This window comes from Alexandromys fortis, unplaced genomic scaffold, assembly GCF_014885135.2.
Source record: "Alexandromys fortis isolate MF-2015 unplaced genomic scaffold, M_Fortis_MF-2015_v1.1 scaffold_106, whole genome shotgun sequence".
Lineage (NCBI taxonomy): Eukaryota > Metazoa > Chordata > Mammalia > Rodentia > Cricetidae > Alexandromys > Alexandromys fortis.
In genome coordinates this window covers 6,072,511-6,092,047 of record NW_026067980.1, presented here as the reverse complement: position 1 = coordinate 6,092,047, position 19,537 = coordinate 6,072,511, and the positions used below count along the sequence as shown (strand labels likewise).

General features: G+C 40.1%; 1 protein-coding gene across 1 annotated transcript in view; it reads left to right on the top strand.

Moving 5' to 3' along the window:
• Dnah12 (dynein axonemal heavy chain 12) overlaps nucleotides 1-19,537 on the top strand; it is a 155,360-nt gene that overhangs the window by 83,839 nt on the left and 51,984 nt on the right. The window contains exons 44-51 of the mRNA XM_050158197.1: nucleotides 1,107-1,299; nucleotides 3,567-3,728; nucleotides 7,638-7,832; nucleotides 10,966-11,099; nucleotides 12,859-13,021; nucleotides 13,680-13,760; nucleotides 14,657-14,837; nucleotides 18,787-18,914. Coding sequence (XP_050014154.1) covers nucleotides 1,107-1,299; nucleotides 3,567-3,728; nucleotides 7,638-7,832; nucleotides 10,966-11,099; nucleotides 12,859-13,021; nucleotides 13,680-13,760; nucleotides 14,657-14,837; nucleotides 18,787-18,914 — 1,237 coding nt within the window. The remainder of the gene's footprint in view (nucleotides 1-1,106; nucleotides 1,300-3,566; nucleotides 3,729-7,637; nucleotides 7,833-10,965; nucleotides 11,100-12,858; nucleotides 13,022-13,679; nucleotides 13,761-14,656; nucleotides 14,838-18,786; nucleotides 18,915-19,537) is intronic.

The following is a 19,537-nucleotide window of genomic DNA, read 5'->3' as shown; positions in this document are numbered from 1 at the left end:
CCCTCCTCCCACTGTCTCCACCTTTCCCTCTACCCCACTCCCTCCACCCCTCAGAAAGGGTGAGGCCACCCATAGGAAGTCAACAAAGTCTGTCTCATCACTTGAGGCAGGACCAAGGCCCTCCCCCCTTTATCTAGGCTGAGCAAGGTATCCCTCCATAGGAAATGGGGTCCAAAAAGTCATCAAGAAACTAGGTACCTGTGTTTATGTATGTGTTTGAAACTTTTATTTATAAATTTCCATGAAATATTTTAAAAATATAGTAAATACCTGTCACATATATTACAGTATAAAGTACAAGTAATTTATTAAGTTGTCTGTTTCAGCCAACACTCCCCTTAATCTATATTAATAAAAAGAAACAGAGTATGTTCAGAGGACAACCTCCAGTGCCAGTGCTCACCTTCCCACCTTGTTAAAACAGGACCTCTTTGTCACTACACAAGCCAGGCTAGCCGGCCTAATGGACATCTAGGACTCTCAGATCTGTGCCTCCATTTCCTGTAGCTGTGCTGGGATCACAAATGCTTACTAGATCCAGCTGAAATATGATTAATAAAAAACTCAGAGACAGATATTGGGGGCCAACCTGAGACCAGAAAAGCAAAGTAGTCAGCCCCTGGCTCTTACCTCTACCTAGTCCAAAATGATGGTCCTGCCTCCAGGAATCCCAGAATGAGACTGAGAGCTGTCTCCTCCTGTTTTATAATCCTCTCTAGTTCTGGGATTAAAGGCGTGCACCACTACTGCCTGGTTTCTATGGCAACTAGTGTAACTACTGGGATTAAAAGTGTGTGTCATTGCTGCCTGGTCTGTAAGGCTGGCCAGTGTGCCTGTTTCACTTTTCTGATCTCCAGGCAAGCTTCATTTGTTACAATACAAATGAAATGCATTACATCCAGCTGTCATGTGAGTTCTGGAGATCTGAACTTAGGTCATTAGGCTCTTGAGGCAAGAACTTCCCCAACCCCGGTTCCTGCATGCTTTAGTTTTTCAGTAAATTTTGTATATATTTACTGTGCAACATGATGTTATCAAATATGTATGATAAAGTGGTAAGTAAAGGTACATGTAAATTGCTATGGAAAATAACTTGTCTTTGGTAGGTATGTTTTGGAACATTTATCAAGAATATGCCGCATTCTAAAGCAGTCTGGTGGAAATGCGTTGCTAATTGGGCTTGGAGGAAGCGGTCGGCAATCGTTAACTCGTCTGGCTACATCGATGGCAAAAATGCAGATTTTCCAACCAGAAATTTCTAAGAGTTATGGTATGAATGAGTGGAGAGAGGATATGAAGGTAAAAAAGTATGAAGATATCCAGTTTGAAAATGACTAGTAAAAGTAGTATATTTGTACATTACTACAGTATTACTGTAATACTTTATAGTTATAGTTAAACTGCTCTATCCGTTAGGTGACTAGTAAAAGTAGTATATTTGTCCATTACTACAGTATTACTGCAATACTATATAGTTATAGTTAAACTGCTCTATCCGTTAGGTGACTAGTAAAAGTAGTATATTTGTACATTACTACAGTATTACTGTAATACTATATAGTTATAGTTATACTGCTCTATCCGTTAGGTGACTGCTATGAGTGCTTTACTTACGTAATCTCATTCCATCGGTACAGCCCTGGGGTACGGCAGGTATAGATGTCTCTGTTTCACTGTTGACACTGAAGCTAAAGGAAATTATATAGCAGAATAAGACTTTGTAATGCAAGTTCTCACAGTTGCCCCTGCCCCTGTCTTCATCCTGGTTTGGGAAGACTTATTTCACAGGAATATGTGATTCCCATATCCAAAACAAATCTCACAACAGTCATTTGCAGCTTGTGGCACTTAGTCCTTCTTCTCCCTCTTCTGGGATGTTTCCTGAGCCTAGCGGGAAGGGAATGACGTGGACTTTCTGTTTGAGGCCGAACACTGCGCTCAGTTATTCTCTGCGTCTCTACTAGTTGTGAGTCTGTGTTAATGACCACCCACTATAATAAGAAAATTCTCTAAAGAGGGGTGAGAGACTAATCTGTGGGTAGAAAGGTAAGTACTTAGAAGGAGTTTAATGCTACCTTGGTTAGTTTCTATTGCTCTGAAAAAACACCACGACCAAAAGCAAGTTGGGGAGGAAAGGTTTATTTGGCTTACAATTCAGTAGCACAGTTCATCATCAAAGGCTGTCAGGAACTCAAATAGGGCAGGAACCTAGAGGTGGGAGCTGGTGCAGAGGCTATGGAGGGGTGCTGCTTATAGAACCTAGGACCACCAGCCTAGGGATGGCACCATCCACAATGGGCTGGGCCCTCCTGCATTGATCACTAATTAAGAAAATGTCTGATAGGATTGCCTACGGCCTGATCTTGTAGAAACGTTTTCTCAATCGAGGTTCCCTCCTCTTAGAAGACTTTAGTTTATATCAAGTTGACATAAAACTATCCAGCACAAATGTTATGTCCATTTATCAAAAATAACACTAGGTTGCTATCCCTCTAGGGAAAATCACCACCCCTAACCAAAGACTTTTGGGCAAGTTTACAAGTACCATGCATGAGCTCTCTCCTGTGGATCAGGCCTTAGACCAATCAAAACTGTTGTTTTCCCCACATGGTAATGTCCATGCCACTGTTTGACCATTGGGCATTGTAGTTCCCAGGGTTCACAGCCCAGTAGGACTGTGGATGACCTTTATTTTTTCCTTTCCTACTTGCTCCGCACCTTTCAGTCAGTAGTAGGGCTCACCACCAAGTCCGGTGAGTGACCAAGTCTCCCTCTCCACTCCCTTGCTTGTGTGGTCTTTGTTTTTGTTTTTTGGTTTTTTTTGTTTGTTTTGAAGGGAGGATCCTTGGAAAGCCTCTGCCCAATAGCTCCAAAGGCGGTAACGTACACGAGAGACTATACTTTTCGTTTGATAATTTATGGCTTCTGGGAGGAGCTTTATCATATCACTTAATTTTAATCCTGGCTGTACCTATAATCTCCTAAGAAGTGGTCAGTTTTAACAGATATCTGTAAATCATGTCCACCAGACCACTAAGTCCATTTCAGTTGGGAATTTTGCTTGTGATTGGCCAAAAACAATGGAAAAAAAAATAGCTCAAGCTAACTTAAGCAAAAGAGGACGTTGTTTATATTATGTAAGTGTTCAGAGGTGGATAGTAATTTAACATGATACAATTTAAGGGCCCAGTTTAGAAATTTCTCTATACTCCCTGGAAGTATTCATTTGTCTCACTTTTCCAGCTGGTTCAGTCCATGAGGCAACACACTTGATCCAAGTATTTTGTATTATTGGTCTTGGTAAGCATCCTTCTCAGTACAAGAGCCATGTTTTAAGTCCAACTCAATCATTAAAGTAATAGGCCATTTTTAATCATATGCCTCTTACCAACTGTTACATCTAGGAGCTTCAGGAAACTAAGTGGTTTGTATTGTATAGAAGAAATGGAGTTGCTGACTGACAGCCCCACTAGAATCAAACCCTTAAACTCAAGCCTAAAAGGAAGGGAAAAGCAAAACCTACACGAGCCACTGCATTCTGCTGATTAGTACATTTTTCCTTTAAGACCTTGTTAAGAAATGTAGGCATGAAGGGCCAGAAGACAGTCTTTCTGATCACAGACACTCAGATTAAAGAGGAAGCTTTCCTAGAAGATATTGACAGTGTGCTCAATACTGGCGAGGTTCCTAACATTTTTGCAGCAGATGAGAAGCAAGAAGTAATGGAGGTAAGAGCGCGTTGTGGGGAAATCCTGCACCCAGCACAGGAGTTTTCTTATCATAAACACTTTGCTCTGCTATTCAGGATACACAGAACTTATACAGTCAAGCAATTAGATAAATAGAGCTTATACAATTTAAAGTATGTTAGTTTAACATGTCATTTTAGTAAAGTTAAAATCTAGCATTGTTTTAAGTCAGAAATTATTCTATAATTGTTATCTTCATAAAATATATGTTACTTAGCATGCTTATGGTTGATTAGAGTATAATATCATCTCTTAAGCTGGTGAGAGAATCAGAGCTGGATGTGGTGGTACAGATCTTTAATGCCAGCACTCAGGAGACTGAAGCAGAAGGATCACCATTTTGGTGCCAGCTTGATCTATAGTTTGAGATACTATCTCAAAAACAAAACAAAGGTGTAAACAAAAGACACAGGAAGAAAGGAAACATGACTAATATCTCCCTTGATTAGCTGTATGACTTTCTGCTGTCTGGTATAATTTTCAAAAGTCTTACTAAAACTGTGTTTTCTTACAGTTCTAATATGTATGTATGTATATATATATGTGTGTGTGTGTGAGAGAGATACATGTGAAAGTCAGGTTTTATGATCTAAAAGACAAGATACAATTGTATAGCACCTACTACTGTCAATTGCCAGACACTTTGATCCCCATTTCTAAGACTTACTCCTTTTACACTGACTATACTTACTTTTATCCATGGAACTAATTACTTATATCTGGATGTTTCCTCCTGGATTAAAATGGAGTCAGCCTGGTAGTCTAAGCCCTCTGCTTTTGCCTTCTATGAAATAGGAGCACAGACAGCAGTCCCCCTACATAGGGCTATAACAAGGCAAGGGAATCAAACAAAACAAGCAATTAACATAGTGTTTAACACTTAGAAACCCTTCAGTAACCCTTGGTATGTTTATTAGTTTGTGACCTGGGTTGAAAAGGAAAAAAAAATGCTTTTGCTTTTTCCTGTGATGTCATCAAGACAACTCCTGAATGATGATGTTCCTAAATAATAGGAAGACCTCGTTCTTCATAGCCCCAAACAAAGAATAGTTACCTGTGGGGAGTGAGATATAGTCAGAGTTTTCCTGCTCTGACCATCTGCTTCCAAATGACCAACATGGAGACTTAATATTAAGTACAAATGCTTGGTCAATAGCTCAGGCTTGTTATGACCTAACTCTTACATTTTAAATTAACCCACATTCCTTATTTGTGCTCTACCACATGGAGGTACCTTTATTAGCATGGTAAGTTCATCTCCTGCTCCCTCAGTGTCTGCTTGTGATTTCAGACTTTGCCCTTCTTCTTCCCAGGATTCTCTCTGGGTCAGACTGTCTTGACCAATCTCTTCCTGCCCAGCTCTCAGCCAATCAGCCTTTTTAGTAACAATAAGAGCATTATATATTTTCAGTGTACAAATATTGTTCCACAGCATTTTCCCCTTTTGTCTAATTAAAAGGAAAGTTTTGACTTTAACATAGTAAGACTATATACAACAAAAACAGTTATCAAGTATTTAGTGTATAAATATTGTTTCATGGCAGTAAGACTTTTTTATCTTTGCCTGACTTTACTGCTTACTTTAGCTGTTAACTGTTATTAATTTGTTATTAAACTTTTCTCTACTTCACTATTTTTTATTTGTATATTTTATGCACACTTTTAAAATGTTTTATTTTTCTTTTTTTGTTTTGTTTTGTTTTGTTTTGTTTTGTTTTGTTTTTTCGAGACAGGGTTTCTCTGTAGCTTTGGAGCCTGTCCTGGAACTAGCTCTGTAGGCCAGGCTGGCCTCGAACTCACAGAGATTCACCTGCCTCTGCCTTCCGAGTGTTGGGATTAAAGGCGTGTGCCATCACTGCTCTGCTTAAAATGTTTTACTTATATTATTTGTATGTGATTGTGTGCCAGTACCTACCTCAGATCCCCTGAAACTGAAGTTACAGGCAATTGTGAGCCGCCAGACACGGATGCTGGGAACTGAACCCTGGTCTTCCAGAAGAGCAGTGAGTGCTCTTGACCACTGAGGCATCTCTCTATCCCCTGCATACATTTTTGGGATGAGAACTTTCTGTGTTGCTGGGGCTTGGCCACAAGTACCTGGGCCCAAGTAGTCTTCCTGGTTGAGCCATCTGAGTAGATGGGGCAACAGATGTGCAACACACCCAGCTTATGTCTGCCTTTTTTCTTGAAACTGGGTCTCATTACTTAGCTCTGGCTGGTCTCCTCAGCTTATTAAGTGCTAGGAATATAGGTATGCACCGGTACATCCAGTCTACATATTTTTAAAAATGTTTTCTTTATTCTTTAATAGTTTCATACATGTACACAATGTATCTGGATCATGTCCATTCATTAATTCCCTTCTCCCTCCTCAGACCCCTTGCATACAACCCCCTTCTACCTCATGTTTTTTTTTTGTTGTTGTTGTTTAAATAATTCAATGAATCCAGTTAGTGCTACCAGCATGTACCTGGGTGTGGGGCCATACACTGGGGCAGAGGCAGCTTCCAGTGGCCATGCCCCTGGATAGAATTAACTCTCCCTTCTCCAGTAGCTGTCAGTTGCCAGTAGCACTTCAAGTATGGGTAAAGACTAGTGAGCTGCTACTTCATCCATGCTGAAATGCTGACTTTTTGGTGCAGGTAATTACAGTTTCCATGAGTTCTCTAGTGTAACTCATGGCCAGAAGACAACATCTCACAGCACCTCCCCCATCTCCTCCCTCTATATTCTTTTCACCTTTTCCTCTATGATGTTCTCTGAGCCTTGGGGTGTGGGTAGGGGAATATGATAGAGATGGCCCATTTGGGTCTGTGGACTCAGCAGTATTTTAACCAGGCATGAGTTGAGTTTCGGCATTAACCCTGGCCCACTGCCAAAAGCAGCTTCACTAACCGAGGATGAGAACAGCACTGGTTGGTGAAATAAACATAATTTTTTAGAAAGCAGGTTGACAACACGTCCATTTAGCAAAGCAACAGTAGCAGGCTTTTCCTTAGGCCTTAGGACCTCCTGAGCCATGGAGTTTGACCAAGTTGACAGTCCCAGGCATAAATTCCCTTCTGTGGAGCAGGCCTCATGTCCAATCAGAAAGCGATTAGTTCCCCATTACAGCTATGCTGCTCTTAAACCAGTGGGCTTACCTTACCTCCAGACTACATGTCTTTAAAGTTAACACAAAGGAATCATATTTTGTGTATTCTTACATAACTTAGTTTTTGTTTATTTTGCTAGTGTTACCATAGCACATACACAATACCTCTTTCATTTTCCCTGTTTTCGTATGTGTGCACACTAACAGCTTTCTTATGACTTTGTGCTTTGCTCACCGCCTTTACCTGCCTCCATGTAGGCTTCGTTTTGCTTTAGATTTAAGTTCCATGTTTGAGAGAGAACATTCAGTATTTGTCTTTCTGTCCTTCCCTTCCCAGCATTCTCTCATTCTCCTCACCCTTTCTTTAGACTCCTTTCTCCATGTTTCTGCTACACATCGTGTGGAGCACACACACACACACACACACACACACACACACACACAGTAGATTTTGCTAATAAGAGAAAGCATGCTTTCAATGCTTGTCTTTCTGAGTCTGGCTTTTCTTTGTTGTTTAAAGGTTATGTAAAAGCTAGTGTGAAAGTGAGAAGGATGTTTTGTGAGTTTAGCCAGTTTCTTATTGACGGACATTATATTAGTTTCCATTATTCCTCTAAAAAGATGTTGCATTTAGGCCTACATATAATCTTGAAGAGTTTTTCTGATTATCTTTACCAGGTAAATTCTTGACAGATAGTTGTTTTTAAACATCCAATGGTATGAAAATAAGAATTTAAAGACAGTGATACAAACCTCCCATCCTAATATCTGATCTTCTGGTTTCTGCTCTGCAGGGGGTCCGCCCGGTGGCTCAGGCTGGCAATAAGCATGACGAGCTCAGTCCATTGGCCCTGTTTGCTTTCTTTGTGAGCCGCTGCAAAGACAACCTTCACGTTGTCGTGGCCTTCAGCCCCATAGGAGACGCCTTTCGCAACCGGCTGAGACAGTTCCCGTCCCTCATCAATTGCTGCACTATTGATTGGTTTCAGGTTTGTTTCATTTTGTTTCGAGGGAGTAGAGTTGCTAATTCTGAACATTTTTACCAAAGTCATATTTAAGCTGGATTAGTACTCAGCATGTGTTTATCGATAAGTTATTGTAATGATGGGCATAGCACTTAGCACCAGGAGCGGATAAGACTATGAGACAGTTCATAGTCTGGACTAGAGAGCATAAAAGCAATAGTTAGAAAAAATAGAGACATTATGATGATAGACAAAGTGTGGACTAGTGAAAACAGTGAATTTTTGAATTATAAAAATTAACCAGTTGCATTGAAGGTTAGATTTGGAACCATAGGATAATGTGTGTGTGTTTAACATAATATATAATAATGCATATATGTTGTATATTGTATGTGATATGATTAATCCAAATTTCTATTATCATTTTATGTTTTTTTACATTTTAATTGTTTTATGTTTTTAAAAAAGAAAACAAGCTATCTCTTTTCATTTTACTTACCAATCCCAGTTCCCATTCCCTCCACTTTTCTCCCCACCCTACTCCCCATCCACTGCTCAGAGAGGGTAAGGCACATTGCTCTGAGGAAGGACCAAGGCCCTCCCTACTATATCTAGACTGAACAAGGTATCCATCCGAAGAGAATAGGTTCCAAAAAGCCAGTATAAGCAGTAGGGATAAATCCTGGTGCCACTGCCAGTGGCCCCACAGTCTGCCCCAACCACACAACTGTCAGCTACATTCAGAGAGTCTAGTTTGGGCCTATGCTGATTCTTGCCATTTGAGGATTGAGGAGCGTGTGTGTGTGTGTGTGTGTGTGTGTGTGTGTGTGTGTGTGTGTTTACTCCTGTGGAGCAGGCGTCCAATCTAATCGAACAGTGGCAAAGGACCTCACCCCTGCACCAGTAGCACATCTTGCTCTAGACTACTAGATTTTTTAATTAATTGATTATTTTTATTTCAATTTATTTTATGTATTGGGTATTTTGCCTGCATGTATGCCTGTGCACCAATCATGCCTCAAAAGGCCAAAAGAGGGCATGAGTTCTCTGGAACTGGAGTTTAAAGATTATTGTGAGTGCCATGTGAGAGCTGGATCCTCTAGGAGAGCAGCTAGTGTTCTTAGCTACCGATCCCAACTCCTATAGCCCCTGTATTTTAAAATTTAATACAAAGAAAAGTAAGTGTGTGTGTGTGTGTGTGTGTATGTATGTATGTACAGGTGGGGGATTATAAATGGATCTGGTTCCCGTGATCTTCAGTTCACAAGCCGCAGGTTTTAAAGAGTCAGTGATACAATTCTAGTATGAAGGCCATGAGGCTCAACACTTCAAAGATCTCCTGTTTTACTTCATTTCTGAGTCAACAATAAAACCAATGTGACAGCTTGAGGGCAGTCAGAGAGGAAAATTTCCTTTTTATTTGGAAGAAGGGCAACGTTTTTCTTTGGTTCGGGACTTCTAATCGAAAGAGGCCTACTGACACTAGGGTAGTGGGTTGTACCTCTAATCCCGGCACTCAGGACACAGAGAGGCAGAGGCAGGCAGGCAAATCTCTGAGTTCAAGGCCAGCCTGGTATACAGAGTAAGTTTCAGAACAGCCAGGGCCACAAAAAGAAACCCTGTCCTAAGAAACATAAACAAACCATACCCAGAATTTTCTTTCCTACTCATCAGTTCCCAAATAACCCATGTGAAGACTTAATTATAAATGTTTGACCGATGGCTCAGGCTTGTTACTAGCTAACTCTTACATTTAAATTGACCCATCTCTACTAATCTACATTCTGCCACATGGCATTACCTCTCTTTCATCTTGCATTCTGTTTCCTCTCCATGTCTTGCTGGCGACTCCTCTGGCTTTGCCCTTCTTCCCAGTGTCCTTAGTCGGTTTTCCTGCCTAACCTTATCCTGTCCAGCTACTGGCCAGTCAGCTTCTTTATTAAACCAATTTCAGCCTCAATTACACAGTGTACAGAAGGAATATTCCACAGCAACAAACAAAACAAACAACAAAAATAATCTTAAAATGGGCACTGCTCTAAAAGGAAAAACTTTCAAGCGTCTTGTTGAAAGTGAACGAAAGGAAATCAAGAAAATATTCTAATAAAAACATAAAGAAGCAAAACCTGTTTAACTAAACATTTGAAGTATTTTTTGCAAAGTATTGTTTTAGGCACTGAAGATCCAGCAGTGATAAAAAGGAAGTGCTTGCCTCCATGGGTTTTGTAATTCTGTGAAGGGTTGAACGGAAGCCAGTAGTAGACAAATGAGTAAATGGAACATGAGGTATTAGTATGTTCTGGGGACAACACTCATCACAAGAGGCTGAATAATAGCAGGGGGAGAAGATGGTTCTAGAAAGAGTGTTCCAGGGACACTTTATGTTACTCTGGGGTATAAATATGAAGAAAGTGAGAAGCCATATGAAGGTCTGAGAAAGCAAGGTTCTGGTCAGAGGAAAAAGAAAGAGAAAGGCCTGGAGCGAGATCACAATTGGCATAGTTCGGGATAAAGCAGAAGAAAGCACTTCACTAATGTGGAAAGACTAGCTAAGAACATTTGGGTAGAAGAAAATAAAAACTTCAGCTTTGGATGTTATGATGGGGATTATGAAGGACTTCTAATGACAGAAATCCAAATTAAATAAGTTTTTTCACTCTATTCTCATATGGGTAAAGGAACTAATTAATATTGAGTAGAAAGCATCTCCTACAAAGGACATGCTCAAATTGAGATGCCTAACAGGTGTCCAAGTAGAGGAGAGGTGAAAGTGACATAATTATTTTCTTAATATGTAACGTGTCACTAATGCTTATTGTGCTGTTCTTATTCTCATTGTCATGTATAAAGAAATCTAAAAAATATTGGAACCTCAGTCTGCTTAATTCTCTTTTCCTCATTAAATTTTCACTACTTATGTTGTTGATTGAGACTGCTCATATTTTTAAAAATAATTCATTTATTTTTCTTTTATGTGCATTGGTATTTTGCCTGCATGTGTGTCTGTGTGAGGGTGTAACACCTCGGAGCCACAGACAGTTGTGAGCTATCATATGGGTGCTGGGAATTGAGCCCGGAGTCACTGGAAGAACAACCAGTGCTCCTAACCACTGGAGACTGCTCATCTTTCATAAACTTTTCTTCTCCTTCTTTCCAGCCATGGCCTGAAGATGCTCTTGAGCGTGTAGCCGTGAATTTCTTAGAAACCCTGGAGCTGACTGAGGTTGAGCGGCAAGAGATAGTTCCGATCTGTAAACACTTCCACACTTCCATTATGGTCCTCTCAGAAAGGTCAGGAATAATGATGCTGAAAGTATGCAAATGCCTTGCAATTTCCACCAAAGTGTGGCATTTTAATATTTATTTCATTGTCTTCTAATCTTTCTGGTTATATAATTAGTTAAAATCCTCAACTAGCAAGTAATAGAAAAGAAGAACTTAAGAAAGTCTACGAATGTCTGTCTCACAAAGATCTGAAAAACAGCCAAAAGTTAGAATCTGTGGGAAACGAACGACTGTTTTTCTCTGGTGTACATCACCGCTCGCCTCTGGCCTTTCCTTGCTTTCTCTTTGACTGTGTTTGGAGGAACCTGCCTGCCTCTTGGCTTCTGAGCATACTTCTTGCAGTTTTAGCTGGAGGAAGAAGCTCGCCAATTATTTCTAGCTTCCTGCTCCAATTTTATCCCCAAATGTGATTATCATTGTGTCTAACGCCCAGTCCTGATCTGATCAACAGTGGTTGGCGTGGCAGATTTCTTAGGTAAAAAACACTGTTGCTGAGATGGTGAGTTGACTGAATGGTGGGGAGAGGGTCGATACCTCCATCGTGTATTCTAACTATTGATCCCTATGTCCTTGTCTCAGAGATGTGAACTCAAGTACTCTTGTGTTGATGATCTAGAGTCAGTTATCCAGTATGAGTAACTGGGAATGTGGTACCAAGAAGTGTGCTGTAGTCTGCCTCCCGTGTTTATCCCCTGTAATATCACATATGTATATATTGTATATATGTGAGAAACTAAGTTACTTCTTTGGAGTTTGGAGAATGGGTCGGGCCCTGAGAATGTAACTTATAGTTGTCCAGAGTTTGGCTGTGAGGAAGCAGAAGAAGCATGTTGAAGGAGTGGCAGGGCTGTGTTCTGGCAGCCCTGGCTCCCACATGGCTAGCTTATGTCCCGAAATAATTACACGGAAACTGTATTCTTTTAAACACTACCTGGCCCATTAGTTTCATTTTCTTATTGGCTAGCTCTTACATATCGATCTAACCCATTTCTAATAATCTGTGTAGCTCCACGAGCTGGCTTACCAGGAAAGATCTTAACCTGCGTCTGTCTGGAGTGGGAGAATCATGGCGACTCACTGACTCAGCTTCTTTCTCCCAGAATTCTGTTCTGTTTACTCCACCCACCTAAGGGTTGGCCTAACAAATGGGCCTAGGCAGTTTCTTTATTAATAAGAAATCACTCCCACATCAGAAGCAGAGCAGCAACAGTGGGGTAAAGAGCAAGAGGAAGATGTAGAGTTAACTAGGAAGCTGTTGAAAGGAGGCATGTTTTAGAAGCAGTAATACAGAAGAGTTACTTTAAGGCATATGTATCTCATGTGTGTGGCCTTATACGTTCAGTCAACATGTAACATACAGTGTAACTCATGCTTGTCACATTTGCAGTTCCCTTTCTGGACACTTGCCCATCTCACACAATGGTTTGAGTGTCTTACCTTGTCTAACAAGGTTAGAGCCTCCTGGTGTGTGACACATAGAAAAATAAAAACTATATATTTTTTTTGCTGTAGTTCACCTTTTATAGACATTTTTGTTGGTTGATTTATTCTTTTTAAATGTGTCATTATTTGATGTTTTTTCAGATAAGGACTTTGCATATGGTTATATATAGATTTCTGGAGTTTAATGAAGTTAAAAGACTTAGCATGTTCTGCATAAACTTTAACCTTTATTCATAATCGCCTATGGTTAATGCTGTGCTGAATCTACATCATTGTGGAATCCATTACTTATGCTGTAGCCCATTGCCTGACTCCCTTCTAGGTTCTTAGAAGAGCTGGGAAGACATAACTATGTCACTGCTACTTCTTATCTTGAACTTATTGGCTCGTTCCGGCAGCTGTTGACTAAGAAACGGCAAGCTGTCATGGAAGCAAAACAACGCTACGTGAATGGACTTGACCAGTTAGCTTTTGCTGAGTCTCAGGTAAACTTGATAAGCTGTCCAAAATAATAATATATACTGATAAATGTAAAAAAAATAATAACAAAAACAATAGCTACTGTTGGCTGACAGTAAGATGTGTACAAGGTTCTGCTATGTATTTCACTCACATTGTTTCAGTTTTTCTTTTAGCAACTCCAAGAGGTGGTGACTCGTAGGTCGTTATTTTATAGATGAATAGGTTTTAGAGAAACTCATTAAGTTGCCCAAACGAGACTTAAAAAATCCATTGTTTTATTTTTAAATAATTTGTTATCATTTGAGAGTAGAAGAAATCTCTTTTGGCTTTCTATTGTAGCAGATGTTAAATATAAGGTGGGCCTTTTCTAATGAGTCCAGTGCTATTAATACTCACTAGTGTTTTGTTTGTATGTCATGGTATAATGAGAGTACCTGAGCTGGCACTTCTCCTATGGTTTCATTTCCTCCATGGCCACTTGTCCCAGTGCCTTGTGAAATACCTAAAATAGTCAAAGCCTTTTGTGAGAGGAACTGGATATGCTCTCACGATTATTTTAGTACGCAAAAAGCTGGAAAAAGTAAGATTTCTCATGGCCAGAATTTTATGATGCATTTAAGTCTCTAATTTCTATGTCACCTATTACAGCAGTGAAAACTTAATGACAAACCGTCTGTTTAGGTTGGTGAAATGAAACTGGAGCTTGTTGAATTACAGCCCAAATTGGAGGAGGCTAAAATTGAAAATGCACGCATGATGCAGGTAGGAAAGCAATATTTTTATTGATGTCAAAGGACAGTTGAGGTGTGTAAAACTACTCTTGAAACTACGTCTTAGGGAGGGGAGGGAGGAGGATGAGTGGGGGAGTGGAAGGGGAATAGGAGAAGAGGAGGAAGTGTAAATTTTTGAATGGAAAAATAAATAAAAAAATAAAAGAAACTAAGTCTTAATTTTCTGTCACAGCCTGTTATGTCTGGGTGTGTATGAGCCCTTAGTGGCCAACAAATCCTATCGAGGTAGCACATTCCTGACTCTGAGCTTTTAGTTAACCTGTGGTAAATAGGGCATCATTATAGGGCAAATCTATTGAAGTTCTCTGTGTATGTGGATGTTTACATTTTAGGAGCCTTCCGCAATACTAGTTTTTCATATGGTTTTCTTTTCAGAAAGTCTCTAGTGTTAATTATCTCCCCCTGTATTAATTATCTCTCCCTGTATTTCTTCCTCTAACCTGACTTTTCATCCCCAACCCCATTTGACCTTTCCTGTTCCATTATTCCTCTTTCCCCCTTTGTATCACTACTTTTGTCTTCACTCCTTTGCAATCTATTCCTTCTCCATCTTCTTATTAATTTACTGACATCTGTTGGTATTCTAAACGAGACAAACATATCTAAAGATTCAAAAATAACATCCTCAAAAGATATAGGACCTTTGTCTTTCTGGGTCTGGGTGACCGACCACTCAGAATGATTGTTTCCGGCTCTACCCATTTGTCTTCAAACTTCACAACTTAATTTTTCTTAACAAACCTTTCTCCTATTCAAAATGATGTGTTGAATTCCCTAATTCCCAAACAGTCTTTTGTCCCTAGGCTTGAAGAAACAATAGGCCACTTAAAAATGTGTCTCTATTTTCACCTTATTTCTTTTCTCTAGATTATTGAGATAGAGTCTGCACAAGTAGAGGCAAAAAGAAAATTTGTGAAATTGGATGAAGAGATAGCCAGTGGGAAGGCAGAAGAAGCCCAAGCTCTGAAGAATGAGTGTGAGAGTGATCTGGCGGAGGCGATCCCAGCCTTGGAGGCAGCTCTGTCTGCGCTAGACACACTTAAGGGAAGTATTTGAGTTTGCCACCTTGGGTTTCATCAACAAGGAAGCAATATACACATCTTTGGTTAATGGACTATGGCTCCATTTTAAATTTTATATGACTCTATTTTATGTTTATTTTATATTGGGTTATATTGTTTATTTGTCAAGTTAAATGAAACTTACATCTCGACAGTTCTTCTTTGATACACTGTTATATTTACATATTTGCTTTTCCTTGGTTATGTATAATTTTCAATCAGGATAGTTTAGTGGAAATGCAATGAATGGTCTTTGTGAAGCCCAAGAGGTTCTGCACGTGGGCCAGAAGGAAAGGGAAGATCAAATGTGTAGCTGCTTTTGCGGCTTCCTGGATATATGTGCATAGAAAACTCCACAGTTGTATCTTATGCAGCAGTGAGTTGCAGTTTCTACTGTACATTGTGTCGGGTTTGACTGTTAAAGCTCTTTAGGCAAAACCAGAACATTTCGCCCAACAGAACAGGAGAATCATGACCTGTTGACCAGGGCGGCTGAGAGTATCCAGACCTTGTTCTTTGCCTGCTTCTTTAATCATTACCATAACTTTCCATGTGGGAGACCTGGCAAAACTATAAACTCAACAGTCTGACTAATATAGAAAAGATGGCCATGGGCTGGTGGAAGTCATTCAAAATGTTTGCCTTGAAGAGTCAGATGTTCAGAGAACACAGGTAGATACCAAAAATCCTTAAGACACCCTGTGAAGTCTCTTCCCATCAAGTTTGCCATCCCTCACAGTGAGGGCAACACAGTGTGTTAGCAAAACGCACTTGAGTGGTGAGGAGAGAAAGGAATGTGCTGATTCTTTGGGGGAATTATAATCAATCAGGAAGTCAAAATTGTAACTCATTTCAAATATCTGGTCTCAGCAAATATACTAATGGAATGAAATTTAAAATAAATCCTTTTGATCCACAGAAAACCAAGCCATACAGAAATTCTAGGAATGGCAAATCAAGTCAATGGCTGTCAGGATATTGATATCACTGAATTTGAAATGAGTCTTAACATGAATCACAACATCATGAACAATCCAATAATAAGAACACACACTGAGATCTTTTACAAAACTCTTATGAACACCAGTGTTCATAAAACTGAGCCTTACACAGGAGGCATGTAGTCAATATGTTAGATGTAGTTAATATGGAGAGCTTCCTGATGCAGTACATGTTACGTAACATCATTCAATGTCAAATTGATCAAATCAACCAATATCTTCAACTAACAATCGGGTGTTAGATAAATGGCTCATCCGATTAACTTCTCTCATCTAGGCTGTCAAAGAACAGCTTTCACAGATATACTTAAGGTCACAGTGCACAGATAGAATCCTCAAAACTCTGGCTAAGGCCTCGAAAACAAAACTAGTGTTGGGTGAATGTCCTAAAAGTTCCTGGACTGTGGCAAAAAGGGGCATTATTGGTTAACTGGATTGTATTCTGCGATGCATTTATCCCAACAAAACCATCTTTAATCTCCATAAGAAAACCAAATCACCAAGGAACTTATGGTACTCAGATATTTTGCTCTAAAAACACAGTATTATGATAGTTTGTCGTGGGCAACATGCCCAGTAAAAGGGGTCTTGGGATTTTTAAATGTACTGATGCACTGCCATTGGTCGAAGTTAAAGATGTTTGGCTGCAGAAATTCTCTCAAAGTAACCTGCAATGACTTGTGCTGCAGATCCCTTTGAACACTTCCTTTCCTTGTGCATGAATGAAAATGTTTGCTGTATTTTGAAAAGTATCAGTTCTTTGAAATTGTGTCCCAATATTTTTTTACCTGAAGTGTAGTGAAGATTTAGATGAAACTGCATAATTGTAGTGGCATATTGTCACTTTGGTATGGTTGCAAGCAGTACAATAAACAGTGTAGCTTAGAAATTGTTATAGAACAAAGCAGAATCCACCACCCGGAGCCCATTGTTACCGTTCCTTATGCTTCCTGCCACACTTAAAAGTCACGTGGCACATATTTTCCCTGTAGAGGTTTGTCACCGCAGACGAATTTAACAAGATTTTGTTTATATTTTAAAAATTGTTTTTGGGTTATTTTAGTTTATGTGTATGAGTGTTTTGCCTGCATATGTGTGTGTACTATGTCTGTCTGGTGCCTGCAGAGGTCAGAAGTGAATGAAAAAGGAAAAGGAAAAGACATGACTGCTCCTAGGTATGGTGGAGGGAAAAGCTTATTGTAGAAATACGGGAGAGCACAGTCAGAGGCAGGGACATGTGGGAGAGTCCAGAATGGACGTGACCAGACGGAGCCGGGACATGTGGGAGAGTCCAGAGTGGACATGACCAGATGGAGCCGGGACATGTGGGAGAGTCCAGAGTGGACATGACCAGATAGAGCCGGGACATGTGGGAGAGTCCAGAGTGGACATGACCAGACGGAGCTGGGACATGTGGGAGACAGGAAGGAAGAAGGAGACAGGAGAGGGGAACCCAGTGCAGCAGACAGGAGGCCAAAGATATAAAAGGATGGGTAACCATAATATCTGGATTATGTAGGGAAGAGCCCCTGAGGGAGGGGCAGCCCAGCGCTTAGGCTTGGAAAGTTCAGGGCAGAGGCCAGGGTATGCCAGCCATACAGCCTACCATACATAATAGGTAGGGACTGAAGGATGCCCGAGAACCTGGCTGCCAGGGCCACTTTGATATGTTAAGTAGGCACCTCAGCCATTTGTCCTGGGTTTGAAACTTAGCAAGAAGAGGGCATCAGATCCACTGTAAGAGTGGGGTAAAGGATGATTGTGAGCCATCCTGTGGGTGCTGAGAACTGACCCCCAAAACAACTTGTTTTTAATAGAGACATCATTCCAGGCAACCAATACCTTTTTTTTTTTTAATTTTTCAAGACAGGGTCTCTCTATAGCTTTGGAGTCTGTCCTGGAACTAGCTCTCGTAGACCAGGCTGGCCTCGAACTCACAGAGATCTGCCTGCCTCTGCCTCCTTAGTGCTGGGATTAAAGGCGTGTTCCACCACCACCCGGCCAAGACCATTTATTTAAGAAACTATTTTATCACTGTGTTCCAAGAACTTTAAGATTTAATATCTAATACAAGAATCTTGGTCCCTTCAAATCCTGTCAGTTCAGGACATTGGTCAGAGTCTGCTGCTGTGTATTTCCTGCTATGCAGTATTATTAACATGAGTTAGGGCCCTAGTTGATTCTATTTAGTATAAGAAGTCAAGAAGTTTTAAGGAAATTTATGAATAAATAACAATTTATTGAAAGAACAATAGAAGATCTTAAGATCTTCTAAGAATAACACACAAAGACAAACCACAGAATGGTCTAAGAGAGGAACTGTTTCTCCAAGAATGAAGTCACAGACCTTGTCTACAGAACTCCACGCTCACCCATAGCAGTGAGACAAATTCCTCACACCACCCATTGTGTGAGTTCTAGTGAGACCTGGGGGCTGTGATAGTGGAACCTGTACCACATAGGGACCAAGATACCCACTAGCTTTCCAGCACTTGATCCATGATGAGATCAATATCAGAAATCATCTCAGAAGGACACTGGGGTAATAAGACACCCGGTGCTATCTTTCCTAACGATAGACAGGTGGCATATCGTAGTTCTAACACATGCTTATTGCTAGTTTACATCATTTTACAAGTGATTCTTTGGAGGGTTCCTAGCACTCAACATGTCTCCATAGGGACTTAGGCCTGGTCTCTGCTCCACTCTCAAGATGTTTATTTCCTAAAATTACTTTTTGCTTTTATTTTTGAAATAGCATCTCACTGTGTAACCCAGGCTGGCCACAGCTTATCACCCTTTCCTTCACCTCCTGAGTTCTGAGGTTATAGAAGAATACTGCCATACATAGCCCCAACATTATTTTTCTTTAATTCTCATTATTTAAAAGTAAGCTATTTTATAAGGATGTCTTCTTTTCTTTTGATATAGCCAGCTGATATTACAATTGTGAAATCAATGAAGAATCCTCCAGCTGGTGTTAAACTCGTTATGGCTGCTGTTTGTGTCATGAAAGATATAAAACCAGAAAAAATTTCAGATCCTTCAGGAACTGGGGGAAAGGTAATAACTGGGCACAGATTAAATTATATTATTGAATGGCAAAACAGAATTTGTTTTAGCATTATCAAATTAAACACTAGCAACCTGTAATCCAGGGGGGGAAATACTGTTTTTCAGGTTTAATGGACTCATAACTAACTACAGAAAATGGTATCTGTCTATATTCTAGTAAATATGGTATCAGAAAGCTGTGGTCCCAGTTGTTTCTATTTTCTTCTCTGTCCATACAGACTTCCTGTTCTTATGTCAGTACGTGCTGAGGCCTGTATTTAGTAGCTAAGATTGTAAGAATGTGACATATAGCCTTCAGTTCAATGATTAAAATTTTAATATTAAGTTTATATCCATGTTTAAAATACATCATGTTTTACATATTTAACATGTTTTTGGGAGAAGAGTCTCTTCCTATTTTTTTTTTAAAAACACAGGGTTTTACCCATAGCCCTGACTGCCCTGGAACACTGTAAGTACAAGTTAACCAGGCCAACCTTGAACTCACAGAGCTCGACCTGCCCCCTTCTAGCACGCTGGAACTAAAGGTGTGCACCACCACATCTGGCATGGGATGGGCCTTTATTTTCAAGAAGTTACGATTTTTAAAAATATATAAACGCTTTTCTGAC